At 40.8% G+C, this 14,576-nt stretch overlaps 1 protein-coding gene across 1 annotated transcript in view; it reads right to left on the reverse strand.

The window, feature by feature from the left end:
• Positions 1-14,576, reverse strand: part of KIAA0586 (KIAA0586 ortholog) — a 61,888-nt gene that overhangs the window by 21,592 nt on the left and 25,720 nt on the right. The window contains exons 19-27 of the mRNA XM_017831737.1: positions 10,614-10,810; positions 10,291-10,409; positions 9,519-9,703; positions 6,335-6,494; positions 5,525-5,747; positions 4,736-4,977; positions 4,182-4,252; positions 2,024-2,158; positions 235-415 (exon numbers count right to left, since the gene is read on the reverse strand). Of these exons, the coding sequence (XP_017687226.1) occupies positions 235-415; positions 2,024-2,158; positions 4,182-4,252; positions 4,736-4,977; positions 5,525-5,747; positions 6,335-6,494; positions 9,519-9,703; positions 10,291-10,409; positions 10,614-10,810 (1,513 nt within the window). The remainder of the gene's footprint in view (positions 1-234; positions 416-2,023; positions 2,159-4,181; positions 4,253-4,735; positions 4,978-5,524; positions 5,748-6,334; positions 6,495-9,518; positions 9,704-10,290; positions 10,410-10,613; positions 10,811-14,576) is intronic.

The following is a 14,576-nucleotide window of genomic DNA, read 5'->3' on the forward strand; positions in this document are numbered from 1 at the left end:
GCAAGTGGCTATTTGCCATGATTTTTGTTCAATTTGTTAAAGATTGCAAAGAAGAGTAAACACATGGCTTGAATTAAATCCAGTTCTCAGAACAGGGATGATAATAATTCCATTGTAGGAATTGCCTGTGAATTTTGGATTTTGAACACAGTCTGAAATTATTTCAGATTTATTACAAAAAACCCTCAGAATCCACATAAACACCCCAGAGAAGAATTAACAGTGTAACTGCACCTCCAATTTGGGTGAGCTGTCCTGGGGACGCAGGACGGAATCCCTGGTGTGGTCTGTTCCCAGAGCTCTGAGCAGCTGGATGGTCCAGATAAAGGGAATGTCCCATCAGGATTCTCTCTTCTGCTCTGGTCAGCCTCGGTCTTTGACCTTCACTGAGCTCCCCAACACTGCCATCAGAGTCCTACAGAGGACACCAACATCAGAACAGCAGGTATAAAAAAACCTCAGTGTGTATCTTCCAAACCCAGGCATTGTTTCCTAAGTACATCAACCCTTAAAACACATATAAACTTAAGTCTGTTTGCATTGAATAAAGAAAACAAACCCAGGAGATACCATCTGGGTTTGAAATTAAGATCTGCATTTATCAGTACCGGACAGAAGAGGGTCACTTGCAGCCAAACACCATTTATTTTGTTAGTGATATCCCAACATGATCAAAACCTAAGTTATATTTTTAGCACATGAAGCCTTTAATGTTATAGATTTGGCCATGCTGACTGCCTGACCTTGAAACATTGGCAGCATCCAAAAGCTATTGACTCTCTGCTGTACTGCATGTCAGATAAAAGGTTCAATTTTTAAGCAGGTTTGGAGGGCACTTAAGACAGGGATGGTTCTCTGGATCCTGACTTTCAAAGGTGCCTGGAAAAAACAACTTGCTTCCATTCAGGAAAACAGGTTGAACATACACAGGAGTGCACAGTATCATTCCAAGGCAATATTAGTAACACAGGGGAGATATATTTTTTCCTCTCATAAAGGAGAAGAGACCCCAGCACACACCTTGCCAGAATCTGGGGGGAGTTTATTAGTGCCTTGCATGGACAGACTGAGCGGTCCATGACTATGGGAAAGGGGAAAAGCAAATTAGAGATGCATTTGTAATTGGCAGTGCTGATGAGAAAATGTCACTGCAATTACAGCCAGACTCTGGAGCTGACACTGTAGAAAGCTTTTCACCAAGTCCATCCACCAGAGCTCATTAGCAAAATAAAGAAAGACAAAGGAGCAGTTAAGGAAGTGAGTCAAGTCAGTAATTATTTAGACTAAACTGACCAAGACAGAAGGAAGAAACTGCATATGCATCAGGAAAAGCACAAAAAGCAAGAGCTGCTGTAAATGAAGGTGTCCATGGACCATACTGCAGTATTCAGAGTTCACTTCCTTCCAATATTCCTCAAGCTATGTCAGTCAGAATAAACACCCAGTCCAAATTACTGTTTTCCACATAGAAAGGAGTTAGATGTATAACAAAAAAAAATCGTGATGCAGATAGCTCTATTTTTCTGTTAGTCTTTTTTTTATTATGCCAACTGAACAGGAATATTTTGAGATTCTGTTACAAGACCAGAATCAACAAAGTGCTTTTAAACATTTGGTGAGTTCTTCTTCATACCTCCCTAAAACACTCCTATGGCTGTTAAGTGCAGTGTCCTTGTACTGTCAAACATTCCACCTATGCTGCTGAAGTGACAGGAAATTCCCTGGCACTCAGTGTGACAGGACAAATGTGATAAAAAAATGGGAATAGTTACATACATACCTTGAAAAGTTGGTACATGTGGCGTTATGTACAGTTTGTTTACAATAATATTTCAGTGTTTTTAAAAGGTTTTACACAAGAAGAAGGGCCAACAGAAGTTGGATCACTTCCAGCAGGGAATGAAGTGTATGAACCTGTTCTACAGCCAACAGGTAGGATAATCTTGCAATATTTTATCTACTTGTGAGTAGGAAAGCACCACTTCAAAACTACTGCACTGGAAAGCAAAGGACAGTAAGTTACCTCCAAATGGTCTATTCCCTCTTGTGGAGAAACAGGTGCTTGATTTAATTTGGCTAAAAGAGTCAGGACAGGATCCCTGTGAAATCCTTTATCCAGCCTCCTCACAACTTGCCCTTCACTCGGAGGATCATAATCCTAAAACAAAGAAACAAAACCCACATAATACATGATCCAAAACTGGCTTTTGTAAGAACTTGGCTCATTCTTACTTTAGTTCACAACTAAGCTTTTTTTTTTTTTTTAAACAGGAAGATGTTACAGTTGTAATTGAAAAATGGTGTCATGAAAATTCAGGCATTTAAAAATAAGCAAACAGATGACACACTGCTTTCTCCTTTGCATGCACAGTCTTTATTTGATGCAAAAGGCTGCAATACTTAAGGAAGAACAAGGTCCTTTAGGCCTCCAAAGATCAGGGAAACAGTTAAATCCTCACACACAGCAGTTGCTAGCAATGATCTGGCTGCAGAGCTGCTCTCACCAAGCAATTAAGCTCCTCCACCAAACAGAGGATGGAGGACTCTGGGAGGATCCAGGGGACAAAGAGAGGGAAGAACATCTTAGCGAACAAATGTTATTCTGATGAAGAGAACTGTAAGTTCCCCTGATGTGAAGAGTCTTAAGGCCAGAGTTTAAGAGAGGATGTGTGGCAGACAGAGGAGCCTTTAAAGATCTGAAGGTTCTGGGCACAGTCTCATAACTACAGTTGATTTTTTTGGGGTGTCCTGTGCTGAGGGAGTCGGACTTAATGGTCCTTGTGGGTCCCTTCAAACTCAGGATATTCTCTGATTCTATGGCATGAATGAAAACATGGATATTAAATGGGAAAACATGCACAGGCAGAGTATGGCCATGTATATGTAGAAATGTTTAGGAAGGAGAGGCAGGGAGAAGAGAGGTGGATTCCTACTCTAGGACGTTTAAATTTGCCTTATGGAGCTTGGAAGGGACCTCTGGAGATTGTCTGGTCCATCCCAGCTGCTCAAGGCACTTCTTTCAGCCTGGTTACCCCCAAAGTAAAAACATTTTTCATATTTAAAAAGAATTTTCTGAATTTCAACCTGTGTCCACTGCCTCCTGTCTTTCACCAGGCACCAGGCAGAAGAGTCTGGCTCTGTCTTCCTTCCCTCTCTCCACCAGGTATTTATACACACTGGTAAGATCCCCTCAGAGCTTCCTCTCCTCCAGGCTGAGCCATCTGAGCTCTCTCAGTGTGACAGATGCACCAATCCCTGAATCATTTTTGCAGAGCTTTGCTGGACCCACTCCATTAAATCCTTATCTTTCTTATACTGGAGAGCCCATAACTGGACAGAACACTCCAAATGCTGTCTTACCAGTCCTGAGGAAAGAGGAAGGACCTCCCTGGATCTTCTGGGAATGCTCTTCCCAGTGCAGCAAAGGATGGTGGTGGCCTTCTTTGCCTCAGTGGCTGAGCCATTTCACCTTGTCCACCAGTATTCCCAGACTGTTCCCCAAAGCTGCTTCCCAACCAGTCAGGCCCCAAAATGTCCTGGTGCAAGGAGCTGCTTCTCCTTGGGAGCAGGATATGGCATTTCTCCTTGTTGAACTGAATTGTTAACCATCATTTATATCACATCTCTGTCCTACCAAACATTACACAAAGTCTGAGAGGGAAATCAAAGCATTTGAGGGAAAGTGTTAAAACAGAAAGGGAATGGAGAATATCTTGACTTGGGAGGCTTCCAGGACAAGGGACTAAAGCAGATATCAGATCAGGAACTATACTGATGTTTTAAGCAGCTTTAACTCCAGCCTCAGCAAACCCACTTGAATAATTTAATCACACAAGCAATTAAAAGATGGCTCAAAGCTGGAACAGCTCAGAGCATAACAATGTTCTATTCTGTTTAAGATGTCTTAAAACTAAAAACAATAAAGAAACAAAAATGTGTATTAGCTATCTCTCACCTAAAGAAGTACATAAATCCAACCTTTTAAAATATAAATTAGTTTGTATAATGTCAACTTTTTTGTCTTTGATGTTCTGAAATTCTAACACTCTTTTTGAGTGTACAGCTTGAAAGTGCAAATTTAAGGAGCTGGTAAGTGAAAATGTTTAAAGCACATCCAGTGAATAAAGATGCCCAAGGTGGAATCCACATTAACTCTGTTTCCTTAGGAAACATTTCCTTACCATCTCATTGGCATCTCGTAAAGTGCTGGATAAGCTCTCAGTGAGGTTTGGAAGAGACAGTCCTCCTTCTGCTAAGAATGAAAAATATTTTGTGTTACAGCTATTAAAAAAAACATGAATGTTTTTACATGGAAAAAACAAGACCACATTCTTTAATAATTACAACGCTGTGCTTCAGTAAATTTGGAAATTCCTACTGCTGGATGTGTTATAAAGACATATTTTCATATTTCTCACACTTTGCTTTCAGTAAGAACTTGGTACCACATTGTACTTAAGCATGACAAGTCCCAATTATTTTCCAAGTTGATCTCATGACAAAAGAACAGATTGAATCTTTTTTTTTCATTGAAAAACAGCAGCATTTTGTTCAGAGATAAAAAAAAGAACAACGAACTCTCTTCAATCTTCATGAACTGCAAGTTAAGGGCCAGGCTAATGCTTGCAGCTTTATCAGAAAATGTATGAAATGTAACTTCAGGAGACTGGAAGAGTTTATAAAGAATAAAAATGAATTCAAATTCTAATTTCCACAGATGTATCCAGTTGGTTACCTCCTGCAGCCAGCATCTGTCCATAGCTGAAGAGCACCTCCCCTTCTGAGATGGGTCTGTCTGTAGTTTCAGTTTCTGTGGGGGTGATGCTGCTTTCCTGTGTGGACACTCCAGAACTAACTGTAGGTGCAGGGGATGGAACCTGGAGGTTGTTTGGAAGTGACTCCAGGGGCCTCGCTGAGGGCTGTGGGGATGGTAAAATCAAGGCCTCTGGTTCCTCATCATTAGCCACTGACATCTCACTGCAGGAGGAGAACATGCACTACATGAACACACCAAACCACTCTGAACAATACAGACTGAAGTCCTAATTCAATACTGACGAGAAATTACTTCCCAAGTATTTTTTTCAAAAGAAGGAACACAGCATTTCACAGAATAGCCTGAGAACCAACACGGCTAAATAATATTATTAACAAATTTCTGGCTCCAACTAAAAATTACCAGGTGTATTCCCAAGGAGGTAAGAGAAAAAATAAATGCTAATAACACAATATTTCGTTGTCAGTACATGTATTACTGGCAGGTGTAGCAATACAAGTTTACTGTGGACAGCATTCAGCAGGACAATGAATAAGGACTGATAAACCCCGAGAAAGGTTATGATTCCACATTTTTTTCTCCAAAATACAATACAAGCAATTAAAAAAGAAAATAGAATTCTGGCTTATCTCATTGCCTCCTGACACACAGATAAAGCATTTCTTTCTACTGGCTTTTTGAGGGTATATGTAGAAAGAATATACATATTCATGTTTTTTAGGAAACTGTGCAGCCTGTTCAACTCACACGGCCTTGGGACGGAGGGGTTCCTCAGCTAAAGGACTGGGTTTCTCTTCTTCCAGAGGAAGTTCAGCACCATCCCACGGGTTTGGAGCCTTTGGACTTTCCATTTTGGCAGTGTGGGAGCCCCCCTCTGAGGCAGGAGGGCTGGGTGTGGCTGCTGTGGGTGTATTGACAGGGGTAACCACGGGTGTGCCAACACGGCCCGTGGCTGCTGGAATCCCAGCTCCTGCAGGTGTGAAGCCAAATTCCAGATCAGAAAGGAAAGCAGGAAGCAAATCTCAGATCTAGGCACTTCTACCAAGCACTTGCAGTTTTTGTGATACCTTTTGATAGCTATGGAGACAAGACTAGATTAAGAATAGCTTCTTTTAATTACAGTGTTGGCACCTGAAGAATTTAGAGTAAAACCTCAATTTCTTACTTCCTTTAATAAGGGAGACTGCTCTGCATTTTAAAAACACTCTCCATTTACTTGAAAAGTGTGCATTTGACTTAATTAACATTAGAAACGCAGGAAAGAGCAAAAGACAGCTATTTTTCTGATGTGAAAAATTGGGGAGGGATTGGGAGGGGTGGAAATGACACAGACCACAGAAATCCGCATTAAGTTTGAAAATAGAACTGTTACCAAATAAAAAATGTTTGCTTTTTATATAAATTAGCCCATATTTTCTGTACTACATAAGTTCCCACTTGTATTGTAGCCTCAAGAATATTTATCCTGAGAGATAACACGTCTTTGAAGAGGAAAATTAAAGGCAGTAGATTAAAGCATATTTGCTGCTTCTAAACTTCAATTATTATTTTCAATACCTGTTTCTTTAGGTTTTTCACTCTCATGAACATCCCCACTCATTTCTGTGGGTGATGGAGACGACTCTGGAGTTTTGACTGGGGGCAGTTCCTTTTCTGAAGGTGGTGTTGGTGGTGGTGTGGCCTGGGGGGTTGGCAGTGGCGTAGGCACAGGAGACTCCTGAGGGGAAGAAAAATCATAACCACAGTTGTTATCTCCAGGCAGAATTCCTGCCTTCCAAGTATCCCCAGAGAGAGCTGAGGAAGAGAGAGAAAGGCAGGTTTTCACAGAACTGGAACAGTTGTTGCTTGGATACATCTTCATGGATCTAACTCCTCCATCTAAACAGAAAGGTGCGCCGGGTTAAACAGCGTGACTGGAGAAAATAAATTAAAACCTTTACAAATTAAATTAAAATCATTAGAATGATTACACTGGGAAATCATTATGTATGGAATAGAACAGGCTATTTCAGTTGGGAGGGACCTACAGTGATCATCTGGTCCAACTGCCAGAGCACTCCAGGGCTGACCAAAATTTAAAGTATGTTGTTAAGGGCATTGTCCAAAAGCCTGAGAAACACTGACAGGTCTGGGGTATCAACCACCTCTCTAGGAAGCCTGTCCCAGGGTTTGACCACCCTCTTGGTAAAGAAATGCTTCCTAATGTCCAGTCTAAATATGAATTATATTATTACATGAAGTTTAATAAAGCATTTGATACAATGCTAAGCAAGAAAATATTTCGTGACACGGATAAAATTGAGTGATACGGTAATTTTATGGCAAGAAAAATCAGCTAAAAGGAAGATTGCAAACAAAGGAACAGACGAGACAGGAAAGCACAAAAATAAGCACAAATGTAATTGTGATGTTCCTTTTAAAGATGACAGCAATGGACATAAATCTGACAAGTATGATGGTTGCCATTTAAGCTGCTATGGAGGAATATGATGGACCTTTCCAGAATTTTTCCAGCTTGGTTCTCTGACATTTCATAAAGAAAACAAGACAACGAGGCTATAGGAAGACTTCCAGTATAGTTTCTGAAGAATAAGTCCTCAGATTTTTATTAGAATCTCTTATGGAAAGTGGAACATGCCAACACATTTGGCAGCTCACATTGCGACACCAAAGAATTAAGGAACAGCTGCAGTTCTAGATAGGAAACTTCACAGTGGGAAGGGACAGATCAAGATGCATCAACTACATATTCAAAAACTTCTGCTATAAGCTCAGCACAAATGGAAAAAGAAGCATTAAAAAAACCCTCATGATAGCACAAGCTAAAGGATAGCTACCAGCTACAAATATGGAAAGGCTTTAAAAAACATAATTGGCCACCTGAGATTCCAAGGAAGGCTGGAGACTATCACTACCACAGCACAAGGCACTGAGGAAACTCCATCTCACAGACCACATTATTATTAAAAATGTTATTAGCATATTAGTGTTACCTGTGCTCCAGACTAACCTAAATTAGAAAACATCAAAGCTGCCTATAAGGAAGAGTCAAAAAACGGCCCCCACGTGGATGATTGCTTTATTTAGGCTAATTAAACAAAGGCCAAAAAGGACAAAACTCATCTCTTGGAGTGGGCAACATATATGGAATAAGGAAAAAACAATCATTTCAGGATTATGAACAATTCATAATCCTAAGGATATTTCAGTTGAAGCTGGTACAGCAACAAAAGGGCCATTAGTAAATGTAGGATGGACAACAGAAGAGGTTTCCAAGGACCAGAATAACAGGCTACAAGGAACATCTTGGACATCAGGCTCTCCTTAATGGAGTGGGGAAGAGATGCAGGAGGGCTGTATTTCAGCCCACAGCAGTGAACTGATCACTTCTGACTACAGAATAACCTGTTTGTCCCTTCCAGCAGGCACCAGGTGGTATTTCAGCCTAAATGCACTGAGCAGAACAAAATGACTGATCCCACTTCAACAAAGCCTCCAATAGTTGGATTTCTAAGCACAGCAATTTCCACATGCATCCCAAAGACATTACACAACACCAGATTGCAGCACAGCCACGTTGGTATCAAAATAAGAGCCAGCTGTCATCTGATTATCAAAGGGAACACAGGAAATTATCCTCTATTACAGGAAGCTCTACTAATCAATTAAGCATTTACTGAAAACTACTGAGCTCAAAACTCAGAAAGAATTAATAGCCATTTTAACAGATATTAAAGAATGGCTGCAAGCCCACAAGACCAAAAATATCACTCTCAGCTTCCTTTTCTTCTTAGACGAAGAAATTAGTTTCTTTACATTTCATTTATTGCAAGTGAGCAACAATAACTTATTTTTGTTGAAAATAACATGAGCTGTCTTTTGACAATGTGAAATTAAGTACCAAGTCCTTTCCTTAGAAATTAGTTTTGTGCTCATCCTTAAAGTAAATAAATAAATAAATAAATAAATAAATCCAGCATGTTGCAGCAGCACAAGGGAATTGATTTTGATTTCTCTTCAATTTCTTTTTTCAAAAGTGAAATAGAATCCCAGAATGGTTTGGCTTGGAAGGGATCTTAAAGATCATCCAGTTCTACCCCCTGCCATGGGCAGGGACACCTTCCACTAGCTCAGGATGCTTCAAGTCCTGTCCAACCGGGCCTGGAACCCTTCCAGGGATGGGGCAGCCACAGCTTCTCTGGGCAACCTGTGCCAGGGCCTCACCACCCTCACAGCCAAGAATTTCTTTCCCAATATTCCATCTAACCCTGTCCTCTGTCAGTGGGAAGCCATTCCCCCTTGACCTGTCACTCCAGGCTCTGTCCAAAGTCCCTCTCCAGCTCTCTTGGAGCCCCTTTAGGCACTGGAAGAGGCTCTCAGGTCTCCCTGGAGCCTTCTCCTCTCCAGGGTGATCACCCCCAGCTCTCTCAGCCTGTCTCCAGAGCAGAGGGGCTCCAGCTCTTTGAGCACCTTCATGGTCTCCTCTGGACTGGCTCCATGTCCATGTCCTTCCTATGTTGAGGACTCCAGGCCTGGACACAACACAGCCAGGTGGGTGTCAACAGAGCACAGCAGAGGGGCAAATAGGTTTAATCTTGTTGCTTGCTGGGGTATAATAAGGAATTATAAAAAAAAGGCAAACAATTCACATTCAGTTCATCCATCCTTTCCTGTCGTCATGCCATGGAGAAATTATCCCTTAGAACTTCTGTAGGAAGGCTTAGGTAAAATGGACACTTACCACCTTAGTCACTGTGCTTGGAAGAACATTTGGATCAGGAACTGCTCTCTGAGCCTCATTGTCACCCAGCATGGTTGCAATTGTTTCACTGAGAGCTTCATTTACAAAATGATTTATCATTTCTGAGTCCACAGGGACACCAGCGTTGACAAAGAGCTGAAATCCTCCTCCACCTGCAACTTCAACTGAAAAAGAAGGAACATAAAACTCACATCCAGGTCCCACCTCCTAAAATGCAGGTTCTGTACTGCAGCCACTCATTTTGTTCTCCATGAGCTTTTAAACATTCCTTTGAAAAAAGTGATTTTTTTTTTTTTTTTACTTTAAAGATAAACAAGAGTAGAGAAACAATTCCTGATCATAAAAGAAGGCAACAGCAAAGAGCAGTGACATCACAGGAGAAATGCATTTCTCTCCACTCTCACACATTTACAAAGTGGGGGGTGATTTCTGACATATCTATTAACAAAAGAAAGGCAAACAAACATTACAGGCTTAGCAAAATGCCAAGTCTGATTTAGATGGTCAGTAACAGAAGGTGATTTGTACAGTGGGGTGATTTATGCCTTCTTTTCCCTTTTTTTTCCCCAGATAATTTATTTCAGTGGCCTTATAACACAACATAAATTAAAGTGTGCACTGCTGCTTTTTACAGTTTCACTGGTTCAGCATTATCCACCCTTAGGCTCAGGCAACAGCTACCTACACAGCTTGTGAAAATTAGCCAAAAATTGAGATATCCCATCTGCTGAGAACAGTAACTCCCTCTTACCAATGTCAGGGGTTACAACCTCCTCGTCTCCACTCTCCGAGGTGCTGACACTGGGCACTGTTTCCTTCTGAGCTGGGCACATCCCACTGATAATTTTTGCCATTATTTCCTGTTCCACCCTGGCAGAATAAAATCTTTTTAACTATCAGCAAACACCAAGACACCTAAAAGCACACAAAAGAGCATCCTTGACATGAAATGCAGAGCAGCTCAAAGGAAAAGGAAGAAGGGAACGGAGGCGAGAAGAAAGGGAAGGATAATTAGGGAATCATTCCCCCCTTCCATATATATTCTTTTGCCACTTTTGTTACATTGCAACTCACCAGTTTATCAGCCTGTTTTCGATGGTTTCTCTCCTTTGAATCAGTTCATCCAAAACATCAGCAGGCTGCTGAGGGGCAGAAGCCACCGGAGGAAACAAAGGACCGTTGTATTTTGGTGAGGCGACTTTAAACTGGCCATTAAGCTCCAGAAGAGGCTCAGAGAACTCTGGAATTTCATCCCTCTCCTCTTCCTGATCCTAATAAATAAGGAGTAAACTAAGTTATGGTGCATTTCTGCAAGGCAATGTCATTGAGGTAGCTGTCAGGTTTTTTTCTTTAAGAAACTCTTGTAGATGTGTCCCAGCACATGAACCACGTTCTCCCTCCTCAGTGTGTCCTAGTTAATTGATACAACTCTAAGCTTAGCAAATCATAAATCTGTAGAGGTATAAAGTTATAGGAACTGCTAAGTAAAACATGATTTGGCTCCTATTTCCTGCCTGTGCTGCACAGGGCAGAGAGCCAGTGGTAATGCTAACACTTGAAAAATGTACTTGTGACATAAGTCAGGTTTCTTTAATGTACACACCAGAAACGTTCCTCCTCTGAACAAAAAACTTCAGGAAACTTTCTACAGTTACTTGTTGGGTTAGGGCTTTTTTTTTCTGTTTGGGTTTTGGTGTTCTGGTTGCTTTTTTTTTAAAATGAATTAAACTTGTTCGTTAAAGCTTCCTGTCTGAAAAGACACATTCCCAAAAGTTAATGAGCATGTAGTCTGTCAAAACTCTAATAAACTTGAAGACCAGACATTAATATTTTACACACATGTTACATGTGTGTTTACAGTTTCATTAAGTCCAGCTGCTGAAAGTTAGAAGGTATTTCTGGGTAATAATTCACAAAATCCTCACAGACATCTTGATTTTAATGATAATACGCTATTTCTAAAAAGTTATACAAGTGACTTGGTGTGTGTTATAATGTTTGGCTGTTCCCAAAGATGCCTCCCTCCTTTTTCCCTGGATACACAGCACCAAGTCCCAAAAAGCAGTCACTAATCCATCATGCTGTAATGTCTCCTGATGGATGAGAACCTGCATCCTTCACTTGTGATATTAAAAGCAAATGTCTCTAATGGTAATATGATTCTCTAAGAAGAAAATTTGGCATGGCAGAAAGAGATGAAGAGCTGGGCCCTAAATTACAAGTGAGAAGTATGTGATGGTGCATAAAAGAGCTCCCTGTAAATCCACTTTTACTAAGATTAATCTCCAACACAGTGAAAAGAGAAAAAAAAAAATCTTCTTTTCCTTTACATAAATTAAACTTACTTTTAACCCATAAAATAAAAAACAAACAAACAAACAAACATGCTATATATTATCTATGAATAAAAGAACAAATCACTGAAAACAGAAAGAACAGAGAAGGGGAAATAAAAAGATAGTGACATTTTCCTGTCTCCTTCCCCAACCCAGCATTAATAATTCTCTCCTACCTTAATACACTTTAAAACTGCAAAGTCAGAGAGGTCCCTGATGGGTATTACAACAAAGAGCTGTTGGAGAGCAGGATCCTTCTGGATCTTTATATAGGGATAATTCTTCAAAGAAGTGAGAATATGTATATTCTTGAAGAATATGTATATTGGGTGGCAAACAAAGATCTCTAAACCATTCTGGGCAGAGAAATAACCAGTTTAGTTCAACTCAGAAAGCACTGGGTGCCTTGCAAGCTGATAAGCAGTTCATGCTATCAGGATATATGTACTCAGAACCATAATTCATTCTGACAGCAAATGTAAAGATGTCTTTGTCCAGCATTTCATTATGCATTTTCTTCTGCCTGCTTTACTCCATAAATTTTCTTTGATGTTGCCTATTTAATACTTCTGAGAGTATGCAAAATACAAACATCTGGATTAAATAAACCAAGTACATACAATAAATCTTACATATATTTAGTAACTCTGACAAACTTTTGCAGTCCTCCTGCATTTCTAAAATATTTGATATTTAATAGTGCACAAATCCACAATAATGGACAAATCCAGAGGAAAACTGTATTCATTTTGGGGTGATATATCACCTCTGCTGAAATAAAAAAATAGTGTAACAGTCAGTATTTAATTATACAGATTGAACTTGAACATATATCACCTTGTAGACCAATCTTGAATAATCTGCACTTAATTCTGCATTTTGCTTCCCTGGAGACTGTTGAAAATACCTATCACGACTCCCAATCAAAATATGGCATAAATTAGAAGGTCTTTCAGATATGATTGGAATATTAATCACCACACTTTATTATAAAGTATCAAGCTGAAATTCTATTTCCCAAATTACACTGAAATAACTTTAAAAAAAAGCTCGTAATGGTTAGTGGTATAGATTAGTTTTGTTCCATTACCAGACACGTATATGCAGAGGCTTTTATCAAAGCCTCCCAAAACTTAAGTCATGGATTTCTTGACGGATTCCTAAAGCAATTCTCAGAGGCAAGGCCAGGCTGCATTGCAGGTGTCACCTGGGATCTTTTGTCTGAAGAGTCACACGTGTAAAAACATCACTGTCCCCACGAGTGTGTGTGGGAAACCAGGGCTGAGGGAAATGCATTTACTCTGAGCTCTGCAGGTTCTAAATATTGAGTGCTGTTGAAACTGGAAGCAAAATTTCTGAGAAACAAGTCACCACCTTGCACTTAGGGCATGTTGAGAGAGAGCAAAAAGGGTCTCCGATCCTAAATCCCACTAAATTTGCTAAAGTCCCCCCAGATGTGGCTGCTCACAAGAGTCAACACAATAAATCTGAGAGTCTGTTCTTGGCTCATGTGAGCAGAGCAAGGTCTCCTCACTCTGAAAAAATCCCAGAATGGTTTGGCTTGGAAGGGATCTTAAAGATCATCCAGTTCCACCCCCTGCCATGGGCAGGGACACCTTCCACTAGCCCAGGTTGCTGAGAGCCTCATCCAGCCTGGCCTGGAACACTTCCAGGGATGGGGCAGCCCCAGCTTCTCTGGGCAACCTGTGCCAGGGCTTCACTACCCTCACAATCAAGAATTTCCTTCTAATCCAACCCTGCCCTCTGCCAGTTTAAAGCTGAAAAGGCAAGTTCATGCAAGGAAACCTCTTCTGTGCAGAAAGTGTAAACCTACTTTGTTGCAGGTGCAACCATTGATCAAAAATAAAGAAATCAAAGCTGTTTTCTGCATTGTTCCGTAAATTTTCTTACTGTGAAGTAAGAGCACCTAATTTAACTGTTCTGGAAGATGGAGCCCTGGGTCTTTAAACACAAGACAGGGAGGTAGCAGTGGGGGTGGGTTGTGTTTGACAGGCTGGGGCACAGTGCAGAGTGTTCCATTATGTGACAAAGGCCTGTCTCCACCCAAAAACAGGAGCACAGAGGAACAATAAGAGGTGGGAGAACAACCCAACCAAGCACCAGACATGGGTTATTCCAAGGGCCACCACAGGAGAGGGCCCAGCCCCAGGGCCCAGCAGTGACACCCAGCAAGATGAGCCCAAGGAATGACTCTCCATGGCACCTTTCTTAAGGTGGGGCAGGTGCATTTGGATGAGGTGATGACACTGTGAACTATTCTGGGATGTAGGGAATAGGTGTTCTGGGATGGAACAACACTTTTTATGGGGTGTTTACAGTGAGGAAAAGGAGATGTGGAAAGAAAAGAGGGTTTGATTGGAAGGGACCTTAAGGATCATCTCATTCCATCCCCCTGCCATGGGCAGGGATACCTTCCACTAGACCAGGTTGCTCCAATCTCTGTCCAACCTGGCCTTGAACACTTCCAGGGAAGAAAAAACAGGAAAAGATAAAAACCCCAAAAGATATTTCACACAAATACTTATCCTCCTCAGTTCTAAGAGAATTAAGTTCTCACAATAAAAGGGAGAGGGGGGAAGACAACAATGAGCTGTTTTTCCATACAGCATTTTATGCACATTTTTTCATGAATCTGAAGCCTCTTTTATAACAATAACTTTGCTTTCTTTTGATGTCTTAA

The sequence above is a fragment of the Lepidothrix coronata genome, unplaced genomic scaffold (genome assembly GCF_001604755.1).
Source record: "Lepidothrix coronata isolate B3197 unplaced genomic scaffold, Lepidothrix_coronata-1.0 Scaffold196, whole genome shotgun sequence".
Lineage (NCBI taxonomy): Eukaryota > Metazoa > Chordata > Aves > Passeriformes > Pipridae > Lepidothrix > Lepidothrix coronata.